Source organism: Saccostrea echinata, unplaced genomic scaffold (assembly GCF_033153115.1).
Source record: "Saccostrea echinata isolate AGI-Se365-2 ecotype Australia unplaced genomic scaffold, CSIRO_AGI_Sech_v1 ptg000018l, whole genome shotgun sequence".
Taxonomy (NCBI): domain Eukaryota; kingdom Metazoa; phylum Mollusca; class Bivalvia; order Ostreida; family Ostreidae; genus Saccostrea; species Saccostrea echinata.
The window spans coordinates 154,570-176,821 of NW_026889767.1; the positions used below are offsets into that span (position 1 = coordinate 154,570).

General features: G+C 33.3%; 1 protein-coding gene and 2 long non-coding RNA genes across 4 annotated transcripts in view; 2 read left to right on the top strand and 1 right to left on the bottom strand.

Annotated features, from left to right (window-relative positions):
* Window positions 1–22,252, bottom strand: part of LOC133189420 (uncharacterized) — an 80,307-nt gene that overhangs the window by 11,401 nt on the left and 46,654 nt on the right. The window contains exon 3 of the mRNA XM_061324794.1: window positions 660–816. Within this exon, the coding sequence (XP_061180778.1) occupies window positions 660–816 (157 nt within the window). The remainder of the gene's footprint in view (window positions 1–659; window positions 817–22,252) is intronic.
* On the top strand, window positions 4,855–12,390 carry LOC133189479 (uncharacterized). 2 transcript variants are annotated; one of them, XR_009721472.1, is made up of 3 exons: window positions 4,855–4,941; window positions 8,538–8,669; window positions 12,343–12,390. It is a non-coding gene; the product is annotated as an uncharacterized LOC133189479 (long non-coding RNA). The 2 variants fall into 2 exon arrangements; XR_009721473.1 differs by having other exon boundaries at window positions 12,346–12,389.
* Window positions 12,589–17,420, top strand: LOC133189480 (uncharacterized). Its single transcript, XR_009721474.1, has 3 exons — window positions 12,589–12,785; window positions 14,061–14,139; window positions 17,147–17,420. It is a non-coding gene; the product is annotated as an uncharacterized LOC133189480 (long non-coding RNA).

Consider the following 22,252-nt stretch of genomic DNA (forward strand, 5'->3'; position numbering starts at 1 on the left):
AGCAATCAGAGTTTAAAAAAGGAATGTATAGGAAAAAAGATCGTTTAAATTCTTCTGTTTAAGAACAGCTTGTATGCCTCCATTGTTTATATTTAAGCAATGTTGTATAAGCGTTATTCAGGTTTCGAATAGATAAATAAATTTCCTTATTAACATATCATGAGACAATATTGAAATCGTTTGTAAGATTAATTTTTACGATTCTATTAAATTCAGTCCTCCAAGTGATAAATCATTTTTTATCCAATGGAAGAGATTCCTCTCATTATATGTCAGTTTAAAATAATTTCAATGTTGTCAATAACAAAATCAAATTTTAATTACCAAACCTTAACTTGATTCGATGACTTCATAAAAAAAACCCCATATAACAAGGGTACGAATTGGGAGTTAATAAAGGTTCTAACCCCTTTCTTTACTGCCCATGGTAGTTAGTCCTCCCCATAGTAAGTTACATGAAGAATATATGAGACACGGGATGCTAACGTCTCACTGAGACTGACCCCACCTCTAATATTTTCATGGGTCTCTGCTGGCACAACTTTCAATTTGTAAAATTCAGTTGGATTTCATAGAGTAATTACTGTTCATTACCTTTACTTTCATAACTTTCGGTACAGGACACATTATTTTTCTTTATTCTTATTATTGAAATTTACCTTTAAAGTTAAGGTGAAACTGTAATTCGTTTCTCATTTCCTGAACTTCCTGTTGAATTCTGCATAGAAGCTCTTCTTTATTGGATCCTTCAAGGTCAAATGTTTCAATTTCACTCACAATGACGTCAGTTTCACCCTCGCTTATTTCACTTAAAGCCTTAAAAAGAATTAAACAAAAGAAAAAAAAAACGTACAATTGCAATACTGAGACATATTTGAAATACTCCCAATAAACAATATGGTATACTTAAATGATGATATAAAATATTTTCCATGTTTTCTGGTTGGATTTTAGATTTATTAAGGGACCTGATTTTTAAAACTATTTTTAAAAGAGCGAAAATAGCTAGACGGCTGTAAGATTCACCATTGTAAAGATGGATCTTAAAATTGGTTGTTTTTTTTCAGCCAATCAGGATAGTTGATTCTCTGTTGCTTTAACAAATATGGGGGGGGGGTGGTTATACTTTTTGTAAAGGGAGTTTTTACACAAGTTTGCAATTGCACACTTTGGAAAAAAAAAATCGTTTCTTTCACGCAGTGAGAATGGTAATTAATAACAGTATTTCACTGTTGAATATGTAATAATCAATATTTCCTCTTTATACAATAATTAGATATAGTGCCATTTTTTTATCATTAGAGACTACGTCGTCAGATTTTTGCTTCTTTTTTAGGGGAGAAATATCTGAATGTTCACCATCTGACAGTAGTTGATGACAACATGCTTCTCCCAATGTAATTTTTTTTTACAAAATTTGAAGCATCTTTACTCAAATGGAAAGAAAATGAACCATCTGTCGTCAACGACGCCCGAAGGAATCATTACTTAAATATCTGATTTGAATTGAATCCATGCAACATATGGGATTCAATCAATATTGTTATGATTAGAAGATGGTTTCCATGTAGATGATCTTAAGATACTTTTTTGTACAAAAGCATCGTATATATATATATATATGTGTGTGTGTGTGAGGGTGTGTGCGTTTGTAAACACCTTCAACTCAGCTCAGGTACTTATTGACACATCAATCAACTCACTACAGTTTTTCAAGTCACTACAGTAATCACTGTAGTGAGTTGCCGTTTTACGAAAAATGGGTAGTTCTCGATTATTTATGCCCAAAAAATCGAGAAAAAAAGTTGGTGTCATTTGACGGTTTACACCCGTATTTTCACACACCGACTTATGATCAAAAAATGGCCCTTACACACTTTACTCGGTTTTGATTCTAGCGCATGCGCAATGCAGACTAATACTATGGCCGACTTCCGGTGTGTAATGATCTCGATTTTTCTACAAAGCAACAAATGATCTCATCAGGTAAGTTAATTTTCTGTTGATTTTACCGTGAATTAAAGCGTTAATTACAAAACATCACATCGTTTCCATATACAAAGATATTAATCAATCACTCGATAAACATAGAGTATTTAGATTTCGTTGTTTATATGCCCTTGAAAAATTTATGTTCAAATCCCTTAGTTATAATCCAAAAATAAAACTTTAAGGTTAAAGAATTATTTAAATATATTTCCATATAACTTTAAATCCACTACATGGCCCAATCCATTTGTTAAGCATAATTTGCAGTCGTCATCGAGTCTAAGTTCGAATTTTCTCGAATTATTCATAATGTTGACATGTTTCTATTTCATGCACTCGTATCAATTAATTATGTTCAACTTATATAAAAAATTATACTTCATGTAATATATCAAACGTATCTGGTTCTTTGTTCTAGTTATGAACTGAACTGGAATTATCTCTATCCTTTATAGTCCAACATATTGCCATCAACACATCTTCAGTTCAGAAGTTAAATAAATTATTTTATGAAGTTAGAAATTATTTATCTTATTTATCTTTGTCCAAGACATGCACTTCATTTGTAATTTATTCTTTATTTAAAAAAAAAACTGCTTCAAATATGTATGATTACAAAAGTATTTAACAGTACGTTCTCACCATATAAGAATCACACTTTTCGATTTTAAATGTTTCTCGACTGATTTTACAGAATTTCAAATGAACAAATTCATTTAAATATTTTCTAATACAATGTCCCTGATGTATGTCACAATGGAACACCTGCACATGTATTGTATAAAAAGAATTTAGAAAGATTAGATATCTTTATAATGGAGGTACGTGTATGATAAACTGTTTTGATCGGAAGGGGAAATGCATTTTTAAAATACGACGGCTAATGTAGACAAGATCAGAGTTCTCTTTCATCGAAAAATAAAGTATGCTCAGTTCTTCTTGTATGTGTCCTTAAAGCTGGTAGACTAATCAAAATATGAAAATCTGCAAGTTTTTGTACATGTATTCAGATTGGAAACTTTAATCATTAGTTGCTTACCTGTCCGTGTAAGAGAAATAATTACAGTCTCTAGACTTGATGAGGTGTGATTACGGTAATTGTAAAATGTGGTTTCCAAGACTTTACCTTATTTATTCATTAGAGTTAGTGATTCATGTTCACTATTGTTTCCTCAGAAGGAGATGATCCAGGAATTCTTCCGGGGGTGGGTGGGTGGGTCCATGCCCCCCCCCCCAAATCCAACTGAGAAATTTACCCAAAACTTAAAAAATAAATAGATAAATTTTAAAAAACGCAAACTTGTCCATCCCCCCCCCCCCCTGAGAAAAACTACAATTTGAAAACTCAAAAAAAAAAAAATAAATAAATAAATAAAAAATAAAATAAAAAAATATGAGTGGACTGGACTGGATCGGTGCATGAATTGCTAAACATTGTCCATCGTATATATAAAGAACTGCATAAATTTTACACTTAGTCTAATCAGGGACTATATATAGAAATATCTATTTGAACATTGTTAATGCCCCCCCCCCTCCCCCCTCTCCATTTACCATGTTTATTTATAGTAAAAAAAATTGTCTGATGAACCTATTCTACTCAAATTTACTCAAGTAATAAACATTTTTTTTTTCTGTGTAAAATTTCATTCCGAGTCATCACCGGAACGAATTACTACTTAATCGTAACTGTTGTGGCGTGATGCTTGATTGTGAACCTAATAACATAGAAATACTTATTGGATTATACCTTCGATGTCATTCTGTGATTTATTTTAGTATGTAAATACCCTTCATGGTAAGTATAGAGTAAGAAACGTTATATAAAGGTGTAAATGACAAGTTCAAAATATTTACATGATAAACAAATCAGAGGTCATTCGAGTCACGTATAAAATTATTAAGTCATGCATGTGATATCAGTCAAGTGCAGATATTTCACAAAGGTTTGGTTGTGCATATATTTTAAACCTTTCACTGTGGTGTTTGTGAGCGTGATACGTGATACAGCTGTGATACCAACACGTAAAAGAAGATAGGCTAAGTGAGACTCTTGTAAATTCACATACACACACAAAAGATGTAAAGGTTGCTCCACACCTCTTCAAATTAAGGCTTTGCCACACTACAGCATGTACAAAGCTTAAAAAACTTGCATCGACGTACAGAAAGATTAACATACTCGCTGGCATATGCTGAAGGCTTGTGCCATGCACCATAATCATGATAATTGCACTGAAGTAAAAAAAATTTAAAATGGTCATTAAATCAACCATATTAGCACCAAAGTGTGCATTCAATTTTCCCTTGGCTCTGTTCATTGGAAAGATTTCGACATTATATATTTTAAAGGAAAGGTTTGTTTTGTTTGTATGTTGTTTAACGTCCCTCTCGAGAATTTTTCACTCATATGGAGACGCCACCACTTGCTGGTGGAGAGCTGCAAATTTTGTCCTATACTCGGCATTTATGGCCATTGAGCAGTGAGGGATCTTTTTTGTGCCAGCACCTACTGCGACATGGGACCTCGGTTTATACGGTCTCATCCGAAGGACTGGTCTCCACGTCCCACAGTGGGATTCGAACCCGCGACGTAAGAATCAACTCCTTACTCCGTGACTCTAGAGCAGACGCTCTGACCACTGCTCCACGCGGGCGACTTTAAAGGAAAGGAATTGTATAGTTTGATATGTGCACACCCTAGATTTTGGAAATGTTAATGCTCTACTTTTATTGTTTTCATTACTTTCATTTTCAGATGTTTATTTTTTGCGAATGTGTGCATTTGGCCGGAAAACAATCTGACATTCCACCTTGAGATGTTATTTGAGAGTTGTTCCATCCTTAAATGAAAGAAAGGATTTAAAACAGTGTGAGAAAAGGTTAACATTGTCGCCTATGGGAAATGTATTGGTGGACTGTATACCCCATATATATTGAGTACGTCTATTGGTAAGCATGCTAAGAGAAATTCTACTTGTTAAAAAAATTGTACTTTCAGGCTGAGTTGAAGTTTGTAATTTAATAATATCATCATTTCCAATTGTTGAAATCTATGAAATACACAACTTTTATTTTGCTTAATGTGCATATTTTAAAACAAATCGAGTCGCAATATAGTGTCCTTCCAAAATTTTGAGGTGAAATAGACATAGTGTATATAGACACAGTTAAGGCACGGAACCCATATATGAAATTTAGAAAAGATGTACGGGCTCCACAGACCCAAGATATGGACACAGAATCTGAGGTTGAAAGCAAGGTGTTCTTGTGCACAGAAACCAATGTGTAGGCAAGGAATACTTGTCCCAAGAAGACAGTTTCTAACTTACAAAATTTGAATGAGGCAGATTTGGTTCAAACTATATACATGTATTTTTAATCTCACGGCTTTTTACATAGCATGATCATAACTTCCTTTGTGCAAATCAGATTAGAAGGATTCATGATCCTGAGCTAATATAGCTTGTGTCTTTCTTACTTTATAAAAGATACATAACTAATATACATGTATATCACTTGGAATTGTACTTAGGTCAACTTGAATGATTTTGTCACTTTTGAACTAAAAGTCTAAGTAAGTAAGTCTAATATAGAAGCCATTTGAAATCTTTATCCTTGGATGTTTCAATGCAAGCTGACAGACATTGAAATAGTCTTTGTTGATCAATGATGATTTAACCTAAGTTAACAATCTCATTTCATTTTGTGTCATCACATGATAAAGAAAGTTATGATTTTATTAAATTCAAATTGAACAAACTTAGGCTGAAAAAAAACAACAACATGTATTTCCCATAACCCAGCTGACCTAATTTTACCTACCGACTCTACTACTTTTTATTCCAAATCGAGATTTTGAATCATACTTTTGTTCATAGTAAAGTTTTCTCATAGTGCAGTCCATAAAATGCATGTCTCATACACTGTAAAAACCTGTTTATCCAAGAGTTTTAAAGAGTACTCCTACTTTATATATATATATATATATATATGTATATATATATATATATATATATATATATATATATATATATATATATATATATATATATATATATAAATATAAATAAAGTATATATATATATATATATGTTTATTTGTTTATTCATATACATGTATGTTTATGTACATGTATATGATAGAAAAACAATGTACAGAATAATTAATTGATGCTTTCAAAATAAAAAGTGTTGCTTGTGTGACGCAGTGGTTAGAGTGTTTGCTCTAGAGTCGCGAAGTAAGGAGTTGATCCTTAGATTGCAGGTTCGAATCCCACTGTAGGATGTGAAGACCGGTCCTTCGGAAGAGACCATATAAACAGAGGTCCTATGTCGCAGTAGGTGCTGGCATGAAAAAGATCCCTCACTGAGAGCGGAGTATAGGTCTATTAATTTGCAGCCCTCCACCGACAAGTAGTGGCATCTCCATATGAGTGAAAATTTCTCGAAAGGGAATTAAACAACAAGTAAACAAAATTAACAGTAAAGTAAAAAAAAAAGTTATTCCCTACTTACCTAGCCTAATTTTTTTTAGCATATGTCACCAGAAACACATAATTTTTTTCATTTGGCCTAATTAAGTTAAATTACTATAGAATTGTGCATTGAATCATTTGATTCTTAATAAGAAACTACTATAAATTGTTAAAATGATAATGTAGATAAGTTCTATAAAAATGAATGTGGCACTCTCATACATGTATTAATTTCAAACGTTAAAAATTCTAAAACTAATCAAATTAATAATGTAAAGCATTGTAAAGTTTGTATTCAGTCTCTATTTGGCATCTACAGCAACATCAGGGGATTCTCCAAGATCCTAACCCAGATCTAGATGAATTAATTAAGGCACATGCAGATCTCATGACTCCATATTTGGTTATTTTTTGACATGGTCGGTTTCCCAAATCAGGGTCTCCAGATATGGAAAATGGCACAGGTTTCTGGTACAGGTTTTTCAGAATCCATGAGTTCATGTAGGGAACCTAGCACAACTTTCTGTGAAGGGTTTATTTGTAAAACTGTTGTGACAGAGATCGGGCTCGGGATGTCTTTATGCATTACGCCAGCCGGACTTTATCGTAATGTGATACGATAGGGCCCAAGGGTAGTCCGGGTATACATGGGTATAAATACGAGCGCTCTGCAGAAAGCTGGCAGTTGCCAGTTGGAGCGCAGTGTATACGGTTGTTGAAAGCACAATAGTGAGGTACGGCGGAGGTTAATAAGGCTTGTAATTAATACAGTATACGGTGTCTAGTATACTGGGTTTACATTATTCAGGTTAATAAAGTTGTAATTACTTTTCCTCGAATTTTATTAAGGTCTGTCTGTGTACAGGACAGAGACCTCGAAGATCCGTACCTGTCCTGGTACTGATACATGCAGGACACAGACCTGTCTGAGTACAGGACCTATCCCGGATTTGAGACCCGTACCTGTCCTGGTACTGATACATATAGGATACAGACCTGTGCGAGACCTATACCAATAATTGTTTAAAGATAGTTGTATACTTTATGTTAAGGATAGGAAATCCTAATATTATTTATATCTGTATATATTGACTCGTTTATTTTTCACATCCTTTGTCACTTATCATTTTTAATCATTTGTTTAATTAATTGTCTTGATTAAGGATCTACCCAGATTCACGGACCCAAACACGTTACACTGTGTTATGTTATATTTCAGTCATTATCCCATGCCTGTTCTTGCCTTGACCACTTTTTCGCATGGCTTTCTATACATATTTTACATATATAGGAAGAGAAATGCTAGTCTGTTACAGGTTTATGGAAGCTAAATTTGTGCCTGTGTTTAAACCACCCAGACAGTTTCATATGGGAGTAAACCCCCCCCCCCCCCCCTTATGAACATACAGCTAATTCTCATACCTCCTGTTGTTTACAGTTACATGTATGTAGCGAATAAATTCAATTAATGTGTCAATTTATATTATTTATTAATTCAAAGCTAAGTTGAATATATTTTTACATAAGGATTCAATATGTACACAAAAATTCACAAACGAGGTCGGAATCGGTATTCAGTCAAGTTCAAGTTCAAAGTGAAAGTAGTGTACTCAATGTACAGGCCGGCAGGGTCTTGCAGTATGTAAGTGACATGCATGTGTCATTTTATGAAGGGGTATAAATGAAAACTATTTTCATGGAACAGGATTACATGAATGAGGACATGTACATTCTTTGGAAGCAGTCAGTCAACTTATTCAAGTGTGTGTGAACATGCACACTAACATTTTTCATATTTTATTGATAGCATGATCGATACATGTATTAATTTTGTCTAATGTATTATTTGTCAGCATGGTCAGTAAAACATGCTTTTTAACTGTATTATTTATTTAACTAAAAAATGTTGGGACTTAAATCAGTGCAAGATGAAGCAAATTCATAATTTATGATTGTTTTCAAATAATGAACATAAATGGAACGTGGAACGTTTGTATGTGTGTAATGTCTGTCTGTGAATGTTTTAGGATGGATGTTTTGTGATACTGAAGTATTACATCGATTTTTTTAGGTTCATGGTGATACAGGAAAACTTCAAGGTTCCTGCAGATGGTGTTTAAAACTATTGGCCAGTGAACACAAACCCATTTAATTATATTTTGAATCTTCACCAGGAGAAAAAAGATGGCAGTACTTCTAATGTGTAAGTAGAATTGTTTTAAAAAGCTTCTTTTTTTGTTTTGGGGTGGGATGAATGATTAAAAAAATACATCATGTACATAAGCGTTGAAATCCCTTTAATACAGGGCGTTTCAACAAACATGTCTTTCTTTTACTACTTCACATGAGTCCGTCAAAAAAAGGAAAGATCAGTATTTTGTAACGATTTATCTAAAAATAAACATTACAATGCAGTCTTTGCCAAATCTTTTTTTCAGTACATGCCCTTCGGGCAGGTTTAACCACTTATTACGCTAGCCCGAACAAATATTCACATGCCCAGAATTTTATCAAGTAATTTTATTCTTATTTGCCTTTCATGGCAAGGAAATGATCCGAAATCCATTTCTATCGATCTATTGTCTAGCCATTAATATTGTTTTCAACCTGTACACTTTTTGTGTTTCTTTTGCAAAAGAGTTCCCTGGAAATCGTGGTAGAATAAACTATCGTTAAAATTTTATTTGGTGCTCCACTTCAGATGAAAAATCATACTTTTAAGTACATTTAATGTTATTGGTATTACTTAATTTGATAATACGGAGGCTTAGGCCTCAGAATTCACATGCCCTTTGGGCTTGTAAGTATGCAATTTCCACATGCCCCCTTCCAATTTTACCAGGTCCCGGGCTTCGGACTCCCGGGATTTGTCGAAGACTGATTACAATGTTCTTTTTATAGTTTTTTGAAAGTACATGAAGTGTTTTATTCCAAAGATTTTTAGCTCACCTGAGCCAAAGGCTCAAGTGAGCTTTTCTGATCAAAATTTGTCCGTTGTCTGTCGTTGTTGTTGTAAACTTTTCACATTTTCATCTTCTTCTCAAGAACCACTGGGCCAATTTCAACCAAACTTGGCACAAAGTATCCTTGGGTAAAGGGGATTCAAGTTTGTTCAAATGAAGGGCCACGCCTTCTTCCAAGGGGAGATAATTAAGAATTTGTGAAAAATTAATGGCATCATTAAAAAATCTTCTTCTCAAGAACCACTGTGCTTGAAAATATGAAACTTATGTGGAAGCATCCTCAGGTAGTGTAGATTCAAGTTTGTTCAAATCATGACCCCTGGGGGTCGGGTGGGGCCACAATGGGCGATCAAAGTTTTACATAGGAATATATAGGAATAATCTTTAAAAATCTTCTTCTCAAGAACAGCAAAGCCATGATTGGTCATATTTATATGGTAGCCTCCTCAGATAGTGTAGATTCAAGTTTGTTCAAATCATGACCCCCGGGGGTCGGGTGGGGCCACAATGGGCGATCAAAGTTTTACATAGGAATACATAGGTTAAATCTTTAAAAATCTTCTACTCAAGAACAGCAAAGTCATGTTTGGTCATATTTAAATGGAAGCATCCTCAGATAATGTAGATTCAAATTTGTTCAATTCATGACCCCCCCCCCCCCCCAACCAATTTTTTATTTAAACTTTTCAACCTTTCAAGACTGAACTGAATTCTGCTTTTTCCTAGCCACAGGTGCTCAGGTGAGCAATATGGCCCCTGGGCCTCTTGTTTAAAATCTCGTGATCATGCAGGAAGTATGAACATATTCCTGATCTCGTTCATTATACTCAAAACGTTTGACATCTTTATGTATCATACCCTGTACAAAATGTTCCACCTGGAAAAAGGCATAATCAAGACAATTCTCAGTAAAATTCCAGGCGTAAAACTTACTATAAATGTTTAAGCAATATAAGCAGAAACCAAGTGTTAACCAAGCGGAGACTAGCTGGAAATTTGAGGCGAAAATGTAATTAGTTCCGCCTGGAAATTGACATTCTGCCTGCATGGAAATTGAAATTCCACCTACTAGAATTGAAATAACAGGATTCCGCCTGAATATAGATTCCATTTAAACTGTCCAAAATATTTCTTTTTATAATTTCCAGCTATTTTCCCACTGAACTAAATTCAGCCTAGAATTTGATGACTGGAATCTGTTAAATTTAGGCGGAATCTCTGAGAGCCTGGAATTTGTGGATTCGGTGGAATACCCTTGGTGTCCAACGAAATTCTGGGCGGAATCCACCTTAATTGTTTGTACAGGACTAAATCATAATCACTAAAATGTTTAATTTCACATCAGTCAGTCGTAAAATTAAGTGCCAACTTGACTCAGAATTACCTTACTACCTGCTAAGATGCTAGAAAGCTAAAAATACATGCAGGGTTTTCTAGTAAATGTTGTTGAAAATCGTAATTTATTCATTTTGTTTTCCAGAAATTTTTATTGGTCTGTTGGGACTTACTAGCGACAGATTTTATTAGTCCAAATGAAAATGTATTAGTCTGACCAGACTAACGGACTAACATTAGTGTTGAACCCTGACATTAAAATATCTCAGGCATATATTTAGTCAGGCCATGCTTACACTGTATAAAACATGATGCTGGAAAGTTGAATTGAAAATTTAAGTCTCCTTTATCAGTCTCTAACAAAAACTTTTAACTAAATCAGTAGAATTAATTTAAAATTCATAGTCTTTCCGAAATGTTTAGACTTTATATTTTGCAATAATTACTTAAGTGTTCATTATTGATATCCCTTATCTTAATTCCTGAAACTGACAAATCACAGTAGCCTAGACGGTAGTTGTTGTCGGTACTCGCAGTATAATCAATAGGTCCCTGTTCAATTCTTTTTTCCTAGCACCTTGTCAATCCAAGATGTTTGAAATAGGTAATGAGATTGTTCAATTACTAAGCTGTGACTCTATAAGTGAAAGATGCATGTATTTTAAATGAAACCTTAAAAATCAAGGTCTCATTTCATGGTAGGCAAAATAAAAAAAAACCCTCCAGTGTTAAGCTACTAGTATACATTGTAGTGAAACCAAATATCGAAATTTTATGATATGGTGTCATATGTTTTTTTTTTTTCAACCACAAATTAAATCCCCTCAAATCATGAAAATTTAAACCAGTGAAAATAACCAATTTTGCATTAATTGAGAAACTTGCATGTATTTGAAAGCTTCCTGAAATACCAGTAGTGTAGATTCAAGTTTGTTCAATTCATGGACCCTAGGGGTAGCGTAGGGCCACAGAAGAGGATCAAAGTTTACATGGAATGACAGAAACATGATTTAAATTAGTCATATTTATTATGTCCATGTCCTTACCAAATTTCTGTTGCACTTTTCTCAGCAACTACTCATCGAAGGTGCTTAATATTTTAGCACGCTCTCTGTTTAGGCATGCCATATGGTAGCCTAGGATGTATTTTTGTAGGAATCCCATGTTAACTTCCTGTTTATCCCTCCATCTGTCCGTACTAAATTTCCATCACAGTTTTCTCAACAACTGTTAAGGATGATGCTTGAAAGTTTAGCACACTTTTAAATTGTTTAGGCATGCCATATGGTGGGATTCATTTTTGTATGAATTTGACGTCAACTTCCTGTTTACCCCTGTGCTTGTCCGTACCAAATTCAAATCAGTGCGGGAATTATAATTACTAGTGAGCATTGGCTCGATCACAGACTTCTTGTTTTCTATTTGATAGGAATGTCTTTTACTTTAATTAGCTAAAATACCTATTTAGTTCTTCACAAATATTCTAAGAATGTTCTTTTTTTATAATATGTGTAACCATTACTGTTTCTTGAGTCAAGATTTTTTTTAATTTATTTTATTGGTATTTATTTCTACTAGAAGCAGCTACTAGGGAAGATTTAATGAAGGAAGATGAGGAAGTGGAGAAAAAACTGAAGAACAAGGAGGACAAGGTGAAGAAAGGACAAGGTTATTACATTATGTATCTCACAGTATTTTTACAAAGCCCTCTCAAATCCTGATTTATGTAGTTTTTTTGTAAAACTTAAGAATGAATTCTTATTTAGTTCTTGATCCTTAAATATAAATGAAGAAGGTAACAATTTTTACAGGGCAAAGTGACTTGCAGTGTGTGTCATGTAACATTATTACAACATCTATATCATGGGTCCATAATTTTGAGTAAGTCATTCATCAACCACTTTATCTGTACTGGAAACCATTTCTGAGAGGGATGAAGTGATGGAAGATAATGAGCCAGAGGGTGGAACGGAAGAGAAAGGGAAAGAAATAAAGAAAAAGGCAGAAAGAAAAAGGACTAGGTAATTATTATCACAATACCCCCCCCCCCCTTCCCCATCAATGTATTTCTTCAAGTCAACAAAATTACCCTGTACTTATCTTATTCTTTCATAAATATTTTGAGAAAAAATATCAAAACATCAACTTTGACTGGATGTAGTGACTTGCATGTGTGTAATTAGCTATGGTCGATACAATGACCTTGTCAGCAAAAACAATCTTTCATTACATGTAAGTCGAATGCGGACTGATGTTTTTAATACTAATTGTTTGGCCATTATTTACACATTGAATTGTCTGTTTACACATTGAATTGTCTACAGACTTTTCCGTTTTCCGGATCATGACAAGGAGCACACATCAAATGTGAATGATTGGCAGAGGATGTTTACTCCTATATTGCACCTGATCCCACCTCTGATGTTTTTAGTGGTCCGTGTTTGCTCCTGATTTGTATTTTTTCTATGGACTCTTGAGCTTCGTTATCTCCATAATTATATGATTGTACAGTGAAAACTGTCTAATCTGACACCTGTGCAATCCGTCACACTGTAAATTCCAAGGTTAAATTTCATTCCCATTTTACTTTTTTCTATGTTTTTTTACACTGATCAATACGACGCCCTATCTATTCCGACAAAAAATTTGTCTCCCAGTGCATGTCGGATTACACAGGTTTCACTGTATGATTAAGTGGTATTTGAGTACTCTTTACTGGAACCCAGGAACATCTTTATTTTTTTTTACTTTGTGTCATCTAGTTTAAGATAATGAGATTGGACTGTATATAGGTAATTCATCATGAAAAATGTTACATGTTACATGACTATGCCCTGACTTTACCTTAGGCTGAAAATGTCAATCAAGACACATTTCTAGTCTTCTTTGCAAGTACTTGTAAATCTGTTCAGTCATGTTTTTTTTTCTTTTGTGTGAATCAAGCTGCACACTTTAAAACTTTGAGTCATAACCTTGTTAATTGATGCCTGTTATAGGGGAAACGTTATTTCTTGACCAGGCTTTAATAGCAGCAAGAAATATAGGTGAATTTGAGGTCATGGAAATATTTTAGGTAATAACGAAAGTATGTATTTCACATTCTAGTACCAAAACGTTTCTGTCAAAGTCAAGCAGGTACATGAAAACGAATAAGTTACTAACCACTCTTTTCTCAGATAAATCACTAAAAAGGTTCAGTATGCCAAGATTTTTCATGAATCTGGTAAAATCCGAAACTTGACAAATTGAGTTTTTGTCAGTTTAGTAGTTTATCGAATTGGATTTTTTGTTTACAGAACTTGCAATAGAAGAAAAAGTTGAGGAAATGAAGAGGAAGAAATTGAAGATGAAAAGAAGAGCTCTGGGAGGAAAAAAGTGAGCATAGTGCAGTTATTTCTATCATTTTACATTTTATTGCTGCATTATCAGATGCTGTCTGAATCATAAACCTTATCTACTGATAAAGATGATGGGCAAACAAGGCAAGTAAATGCCTATTGTGTGACAAAAAAAGATGTAAAAAGTTAAATCTTAATCATGTCAAAATTTTCTTTGATACTTCATGTAACATTATTGTATACCTTATGTAAAATCTTTGCAATTTGCTACAATCTTATAACGATTAATATTATTGATCTATGAAATAGCAGATACACACCAAAAGAGGGCAAAAATGGTCATTTTTTCCTCCTATATCATACTTTACGATTAATATTATTGATCTATGAAATAGCAGATACACACCAAAAGAGGGCAAAAATGGTCATTTTTTCCTCCTATATCATACTTTTTAAATATGAGTAGGTCTTCACTCCATATTTTGGTAAGATTATACTCGAAGCATATTTAAAACTTTTCCTATTTCGTTTGACAAAAACATGGTGAAATGACCAACTCTTCTAAAAATAGACTTTTATGTCACAACTAGTGATGGGAAATGGTAAGAATTTCATAATCGATGATCAGGCTACTGTAACTAACTAATTATCAATTATAATCGGACATTTACAAAGTCTGTCAATTTTAGTTTATTAAATGGTAAGAATGGTTGAATAACTACTTTCTGTGGTGGTCCAGCTGTAGTTGGAATAACTGTGTCTCGGAACAACCCCTAGCCCTTAGGACAATATCATTTTAACGACAGAATGTTCTATCTAGTCAAGCTGGTTCTACGCTCATTTTGTAGAATCCAAAGTACGTCCATACCCAGGAATGAGCGTTGTTACCCGGGTATGAATACAATGTCTCTTTGTCTGTGCCATTACGATATGCATATAAGTTAATAGAAAAGTTGCGGCTGGAATATTTGGCTTAAAAACTATTACGCTTTTAAAATAAAATAAATAACCCGATTAATCAGAATAAAAAATTTGTAATCGAGTGCTTGGATTATGCCAGCAATCGACTGATTTTCGATTATAATCGATGATTGGAACACCACTAGTCACAACAACATTCATATCATGGTTTGACATTAACTTTTATGAGTACTAGATCAGTCGTGCTACTTCCCATAATTTTTACTAGCTCTGACCATAAATTCACTAGCCCTGACCAAACTTGAAAATTTTCTATTTATAACCTCCTATTATAATGGGAAAAAAGTTTTGAAACCATACTACAGTGTATCTCTCGCATGTGTTCATGTATACATTTTGACAGACTGTTGAGCCCATAGGTAGCAGCCCAATGAGTGAACTTGCGAATGTTATAAGCTTTAAAGAACATTAATTCAAGGAACTTAAATAAAATTATTACCATAAATATACATGTAAATAAATTAAAAACTATAATATTCAATGAATATTTATACCAAATGATACTGAACAAAGCTGAGGTTTCGATTGTGACTTGTCTATTACAGCCAGTCTAAAAAAAAATAGCAATTGTGTCATGCAGGAAAGTTTTCTTTTTCAGAGCAATGGCTGTGTTTGCAATCTGAAAATTAAGAAAATTTCTTTAAAAAGTTTTTAGTCAGAGCATTTATTTGAAAGACTGAAATGAGAGTTAACATTTATTTCATCCACACAACCAGTCGGGCAAGTTATTGAACATTTAACATGATGGACCATGCATTTACTAGACTGGGTCAGTCGGACGTGCCTTAGTGTCAAACCCTGCATATCTTTCAGAAATATATTTGAAATCCATTTAGTCAAGAGCCACATTTTTAAACGTGATTTACATATGTAAATGCCCATTTTTGTCATGAGCTACATGTATGTAGTTTAGTGGTTAGCATGTTAGTCTGTTAGAAAAAAAAACTGATATTCAGGATTTAATTTCATTGCTTGGGTTTCAACCCCTAGAATACCACTTTTTTTTTTTTTATCATAGAATGATTTTTGCTTAAAGAATTTTCCACAGAAAAGTTTTGTTTGTAATATAATGTTATACCTTTCAATAAGAAGAACTTTACTCTAAATACTAAACTCAGTATTTGAATATGACTTTTATACATTTGAAGCTATAGGCTTTTTGCATGCCTTGTTCACCCATCTCCTTATGCACATTATGAAACATGTAAAACTAATTATTACATATTACTGTTACTTGGTAGACTTTTAGTGTAATTAAAATTAGATCTTTCATTTTACTCCATTTATTAATATATGTTACTAATGAGAGACAGATAAATATACAGGAAAAGCTAATTAAAATGAATCTAATTTGTGTAGCTTGTTGAATGTTTTCATTTATAATATTCTTATAAGTGACTTGCTTGGATACATGTTTTCATTTTGAAAAAAATCCTTATTTGTCTAGATGCATGTATTCTGTTGTGAGTACTTATATAGTCCTAACTATAAAGATTCCAACCTTTTGATATGTAAATTATAGAACAAGATGAGATTAAAGTTTGGCACTTTAAACTGGAAAGCTTGATAGGAAACCAAAGGCAAGGACAAAAGAAAAGGATAACCCAAAATTTCAGAAAGTGTTTGTTAAGTTGTGAATATACTTTTCACTGTGTATTCTTTTTAGTGCCTTCGTCGGAAAGCAATGTCCGCTAATTCAAGTACAACGCTAAATGTCTTGCACAAATACATATAAAGAAGAACATTAACAAATGCTGTAAATCAAATCTCCGCTAACTTGCTCAATAATCAACTTCTGCCAAATATCGTACATGCTAAATATTATACATTTACAGTAATTCAAAAGGCTAACAAGTTCTAAAGGATAATCATTTAATACAAATCAAATACAGAAAATGTTAACTAGCTGTTTTAGGAATTTTAATTTTAAATTTATTCTTGTCCTTTTGCTTTTAAAGAAGTGTTGTGTCTTAATTAAGATTGGAAACTTGATCACTGATATATTTTTATTTCATTTTTATGTAAAAGCTTTAATGGTTCTATTATATAATTATGTATTTCAGTTCCATTTGTAAGATGTGTGGACAAAAGAAAAACAGCCATAGAGTGCCAATGTGGAGTGGAATAAGTCAGTATGACTTAAACATGGTCAATTGAAGTGTTTGAATGCCCCTCCAGAAAGCAGAACAATCTTTGAATTTGCAGGAAAGAGTATAAAATTTGCTGTTAAAATATCATAACAGCTAGACAAAGATTAAATAACAACTACATGTACATCTAAAGAATTCTTTTGTCATAATAGTGATTCATGTGCTAGTACATGTGACAAGTGCTATAACGACCTTATATAAGTGTGTTTCAGGAGCATGTTGACTCTATTGTAAATGTATTGACTCCTTATATGACCTCATTTATATATAACATTATATGAATGGTAGTGTAGTGACTTGAAATGTGTGTTAGTAGTATAGCTCGTTATGTGTGGTAATTTTGTTATTTGTTTTACATGTATGATAGTACATATAGTATGGTGACTCATGTGTTGGGAATTAATGTATAATTTTATGTGTGTTACTGGTATAACTCATTATGTGTGTAAATATTGTTTTTTGTAATATATATTAGTAGTGTAGTGACTCGACATGTGTGTAAGTAGTGTAGTGACTCGACATGTGTGTTATGAGTGTAGCTTATGATGTGTGGTTATTTTGTGTATGTATGTAGTATGGTGACTCATGTGTTAGGAATGTATAATTTTATGTATGTTACTGATATGCCTCATCGTGTGATTTAAAATGGTTATTTGTAATGTATATATTAGTAGTAAAGTGACTCGACATGTGTGTTAGTAGTGTAGTGACTCAACATGTGTGTTAGTAGTGTAGCTTATTATGTGTGGTAATTTTGTTATTTGTTATGTGAGTTGTACATGTAGTATGGTGACTCATGTGTTGGGAATGTATAATTTTATGTGTGTTACTTGTATAACTCATTGTGTGTGTTTTAATATAGTTATTTGTAGTGTATATATTAGTATTGTAGCGACTCCACAAGTATGTTAGTGTGTAGTGACATGACATGTGTGTTAGTAGTGTAGTGACTCGACATGTGTGTTTGAAGTGTAGCTTATTATATGTGGTATTTTTGTTATTTGTTATGGTTGTTGTATATGTAGTATGGCAACTCATGTGTTGGGAAAGTATATTTTAATTTGATGTGTGTTACTGGTATAGCTCATTGTGTGTTTTAATAATTTTTTTTGTAATGTATATTTTATTAGTGTAGTGACTCGACATGTGTGTTAGTAGTGTAGTGACTCGACATGTGTGTTAGTAGTGTAGTGACTCGACATCTGTGTTAGTAGTGTAGTGACTCGACATGTGTGTTAGTAGTGTAGCTTATTATGTGTGGTAATTTTGTTATTTGTTATGTGTGTTGTACATGTAGTATGGTGACTCGTGTTGGGAATGTATTATTATATTCTTGCTCCAAAAGATACTGTTTTACCCTTGTCTGTCTAGCTGTGTGTGTGTCTGTCTGACTGTCCATAACAAATTTTTGATCACAGTTTTCTCAGCAACTACTCATTGCAGATGCTTGAAATTTTAGCATACTCTTTGTTTAGGCTTGATGGGAATCATTTTCATACAAATCTGATGTCAACTTCCTGTTTATCCATGTGTTTGTCCATACCACACATAACACATTTTCGTCGCAGTTTTCTAAGCAACTACTTATTGCTTGAAATTTTAGCACACTCATTGCTGAGGCATGTCATATGGTGGGATTCATTTTTGTATGAATTTGATGCCAACTTCCTTTTTATCTGTGCGTCTGTCCGTACCATACATAACGAATTTTTTTTCGCAGTTTTTTCAGCAATTACTCAGAGCAGATGCTTGAAATTTTAGCACATTCTTTATTTTGGCATGCCATATCGTGGGATTTATTTTTGTACAAGTCTGATGTCAACTTCCTGTTTATCTGTGTGTCTGTCTATACCATATATAACAAATATTTGTTGCAGTTTCTCATCAACTACTTATTGCAGATGCATGAAAGTTTACACACTCTTTGTTTAGGCATGCCATATGATGGGATTCATTTCTGAATTTGATGTCAACTTCCTGTTTAACTGTGCGTCTGTCTGTATAATATGGAACAAATTTTTGTCAAAGTTTTCTCAGCAACAACTCATTGCAGATGCTTGAAATTTTAGCACACTCTTTGTTGACGCATAATTGTCATATGGTGGGATTCATTTTTGTATGAATCTGATGTCAACTTCCTGTTTATTCATACATCTGTCCATAGTTGAACTTGTGAATATACACATGATAGTGTATATTCAAATCACAGCGGAGGTATTACCAGTGAGCATTGGCTCACAGACTTCTTTTTTTATGTGTTACTGGTATAGCTCATCATGTCATTTAATGTTGTTATTTGTAATGTATATACATGTATTAGAAGTGTAGTGACTCGACATGTGTGTTAGTAGTGTAGTGACTCGACATGTGTGTTTGTAGTGTAGCTTTTTATGTGTGGTAATTTTGTTATTTGTTATGTGTGTTGTACATGTAGTATGTTGACTCATTACGTGTTGGGAATGTGTGATTTTATGTGTGTTATTGGTAAAGCTCCTCATGTGTTCTTATATTGTTATTTGTAATATACAGTGAAACTTGTCTTATTCGGATGTTGTGTACTCCAAAAACTTGACTTATACAATGTTAACTTTAAGTCACCTGCAGTAGACTCAATTGTTTTAAATGTTGTCTAATCCAGAATGTCGTCTAATCCAGCGAAATTCTCGACATGTGTGTAAGTAGTGTAGTGACTCGACATGTGTGTAAGTAGTGTAGTGACTCTACATGTGTGTTATGAGTGTAGCTTATGATGTGTGGTAATTTTGTTATTTGTTATGTGAGTTGTACATGTAGTATGGTGACTGGTGTGTCGGGATTGTATAATATTTAATGTGTTACTTGTATAACTCATTGCGCGATTTAAAACTGTTATTTGTAAGGTATATATTAGAAGTGTAGTGACTCGATATGTGTGTAAGTAGTGTAGTGACTCAACATGTGTGTAAGTAGTGTAGTGACTCGGCATGTGTTTTATGAGTGTAGCTTATGATGTGTGGAAATTTTGTTATTTGTTATGTGAGTTGTACATGTAGTATGGTGACTGTTGTGTCGGGATTGTAAAATTTTAAATGTGTTACTTGTATAACTCGTCGTGCGATTTAAAACTGTTATTTGTAAGATATATATTAGAAGTGTAGTGACTCGACATGTGTGTAAGTAGTGTAGTGACTAGACATGTGTGTTAGTAGTGTAGTGAATCAACATGTGTGTTAGTAGTGTAGCTTATTATGTGTGGTAATTTTGTTATTTGTTATGTGAGTTGTACATGTAGTATGGTGACTCGTGTGCTGGGAATGTATAATTTTATGTGTGTTACTTGTATTGCTCATCGTGTGATTTAAAATTGTTATTTGTAAGATATATATCAGTAGTGTAGTGACTCAACATGTGTGTAAGTAGTGTAGTGTCTTGACATGTGTGTAAGTAGTGTAGTTACTTGACATGTGTGTTAGTTCTGTAGTGACTCCACATGTGTGTTAGTAGTGTAGCTTATTATGTGTGGTACTTTTGTTATTTGTTATGTGAGTTGTACATGTAGTATGGTGACTCATTTGTTGGGAATGTATAATTTTATGTGTGTTACTGGTATAGCTCATTGTGTGTTTTAATATTGTTACATGTATTTGTAATACATATTTTGTATTGTTATTTTGATTTGCTTGTTGTACATGTAGCATGGGATTCATTTTGTGTTGGGAATGTAGAATTTTACCTGCGGTAGTGTACATGTAGCTCATTTTGTGTGCTAATATTGTTATTTTTATGTGTAATAGTCATGTAGTGACTCAATATGTGTGTAAGTAGTGTAGCTCATTATGTGTTTTCATGTTGAGTTAGTTTAGAAGAGTGTTGACTTACTGTGTAAGTTAGAGTAGCCTCTTGCTATGTGTGAGCAAAATATAAAAAGACACTTTTTTATGATGTGTATATAATTATTAAAACTTTGCAAAATATAATATTATATCAACCTCTATTGATAAACTTGCATGTGTTTGAATTTCTTATGTAATGTAAGCTACATGAATAGATCATATTTTGACTGAATTTTGAATGAGCATAATTTGTGATGATTTTTATTTTTGAAATAAACAGAAATTTAATTTTCTTTGTATATGTTTATTTTTTCGTTAGATTGCAGAATAAAACTACATAACTTTTGCAGTATTAAATATCTAGAAATGCTTTTCATGACCAGAACGGTGGATACTTATACAGTTAAAATATACCACTGAGGGAGTTAGCAAGATTCCAGTTCCCCAAGGCCAAGACTATTTCCTGAGGCGAAGCCGAGGGAAATAGTCCTGGTCGAGAGGAACTGAAATCTTGCTAACTCCCGCAATGATATACTTTTAACTGTTTTATTATACTGATAAAAACTGAAAATTTAGAGTTAGAGGATTCAGATAGCATGATTTCATAGCAGGGATTAGCTCACTAACTAACTAACACACGGGGATTAGTCCATTCACACATCATACCAATGTAAAAGTAAAATCTAGAGGATTACGGATAACCGGGAATTAGCTTTCGAAGCAGGGATTAGCTCACTTGACTAACGCACGGGGACTAATCCATTCATTACGATTTCTAGGGAATTAGTCACATCTAACGATCTAATGTTCTATAGGGAAAAAATCAGTAGAGATATGATAAAACTATATAACATGTTATTCTGCTTGGGAGAACGAGTTAAGGGGAAGATCAAATTGGGTAAGAATTATAGACCAATGCAAACTGATGTACAATGTATATAAAAGCAGATAAATGTTTGTCGGTGGTATGCTGTAAATTTTAAATGATAAAAGCTTGACTTCAACTGTAGGAAATTCTCGAATGGGACAAAAATACACACAATCAATCAATCAGCTGTAGGAAATATCCCTAGTAAAATATCATGGTAAAGTTAGATCAAAATAACGATAGTGGTTTTATAATGCACATTATTGTGAAACCTAAAAGACATCTTAAAAGAAACGGGGCGTATAAGGCGGGGACAATCACCCGCTCTGAGATAATAAA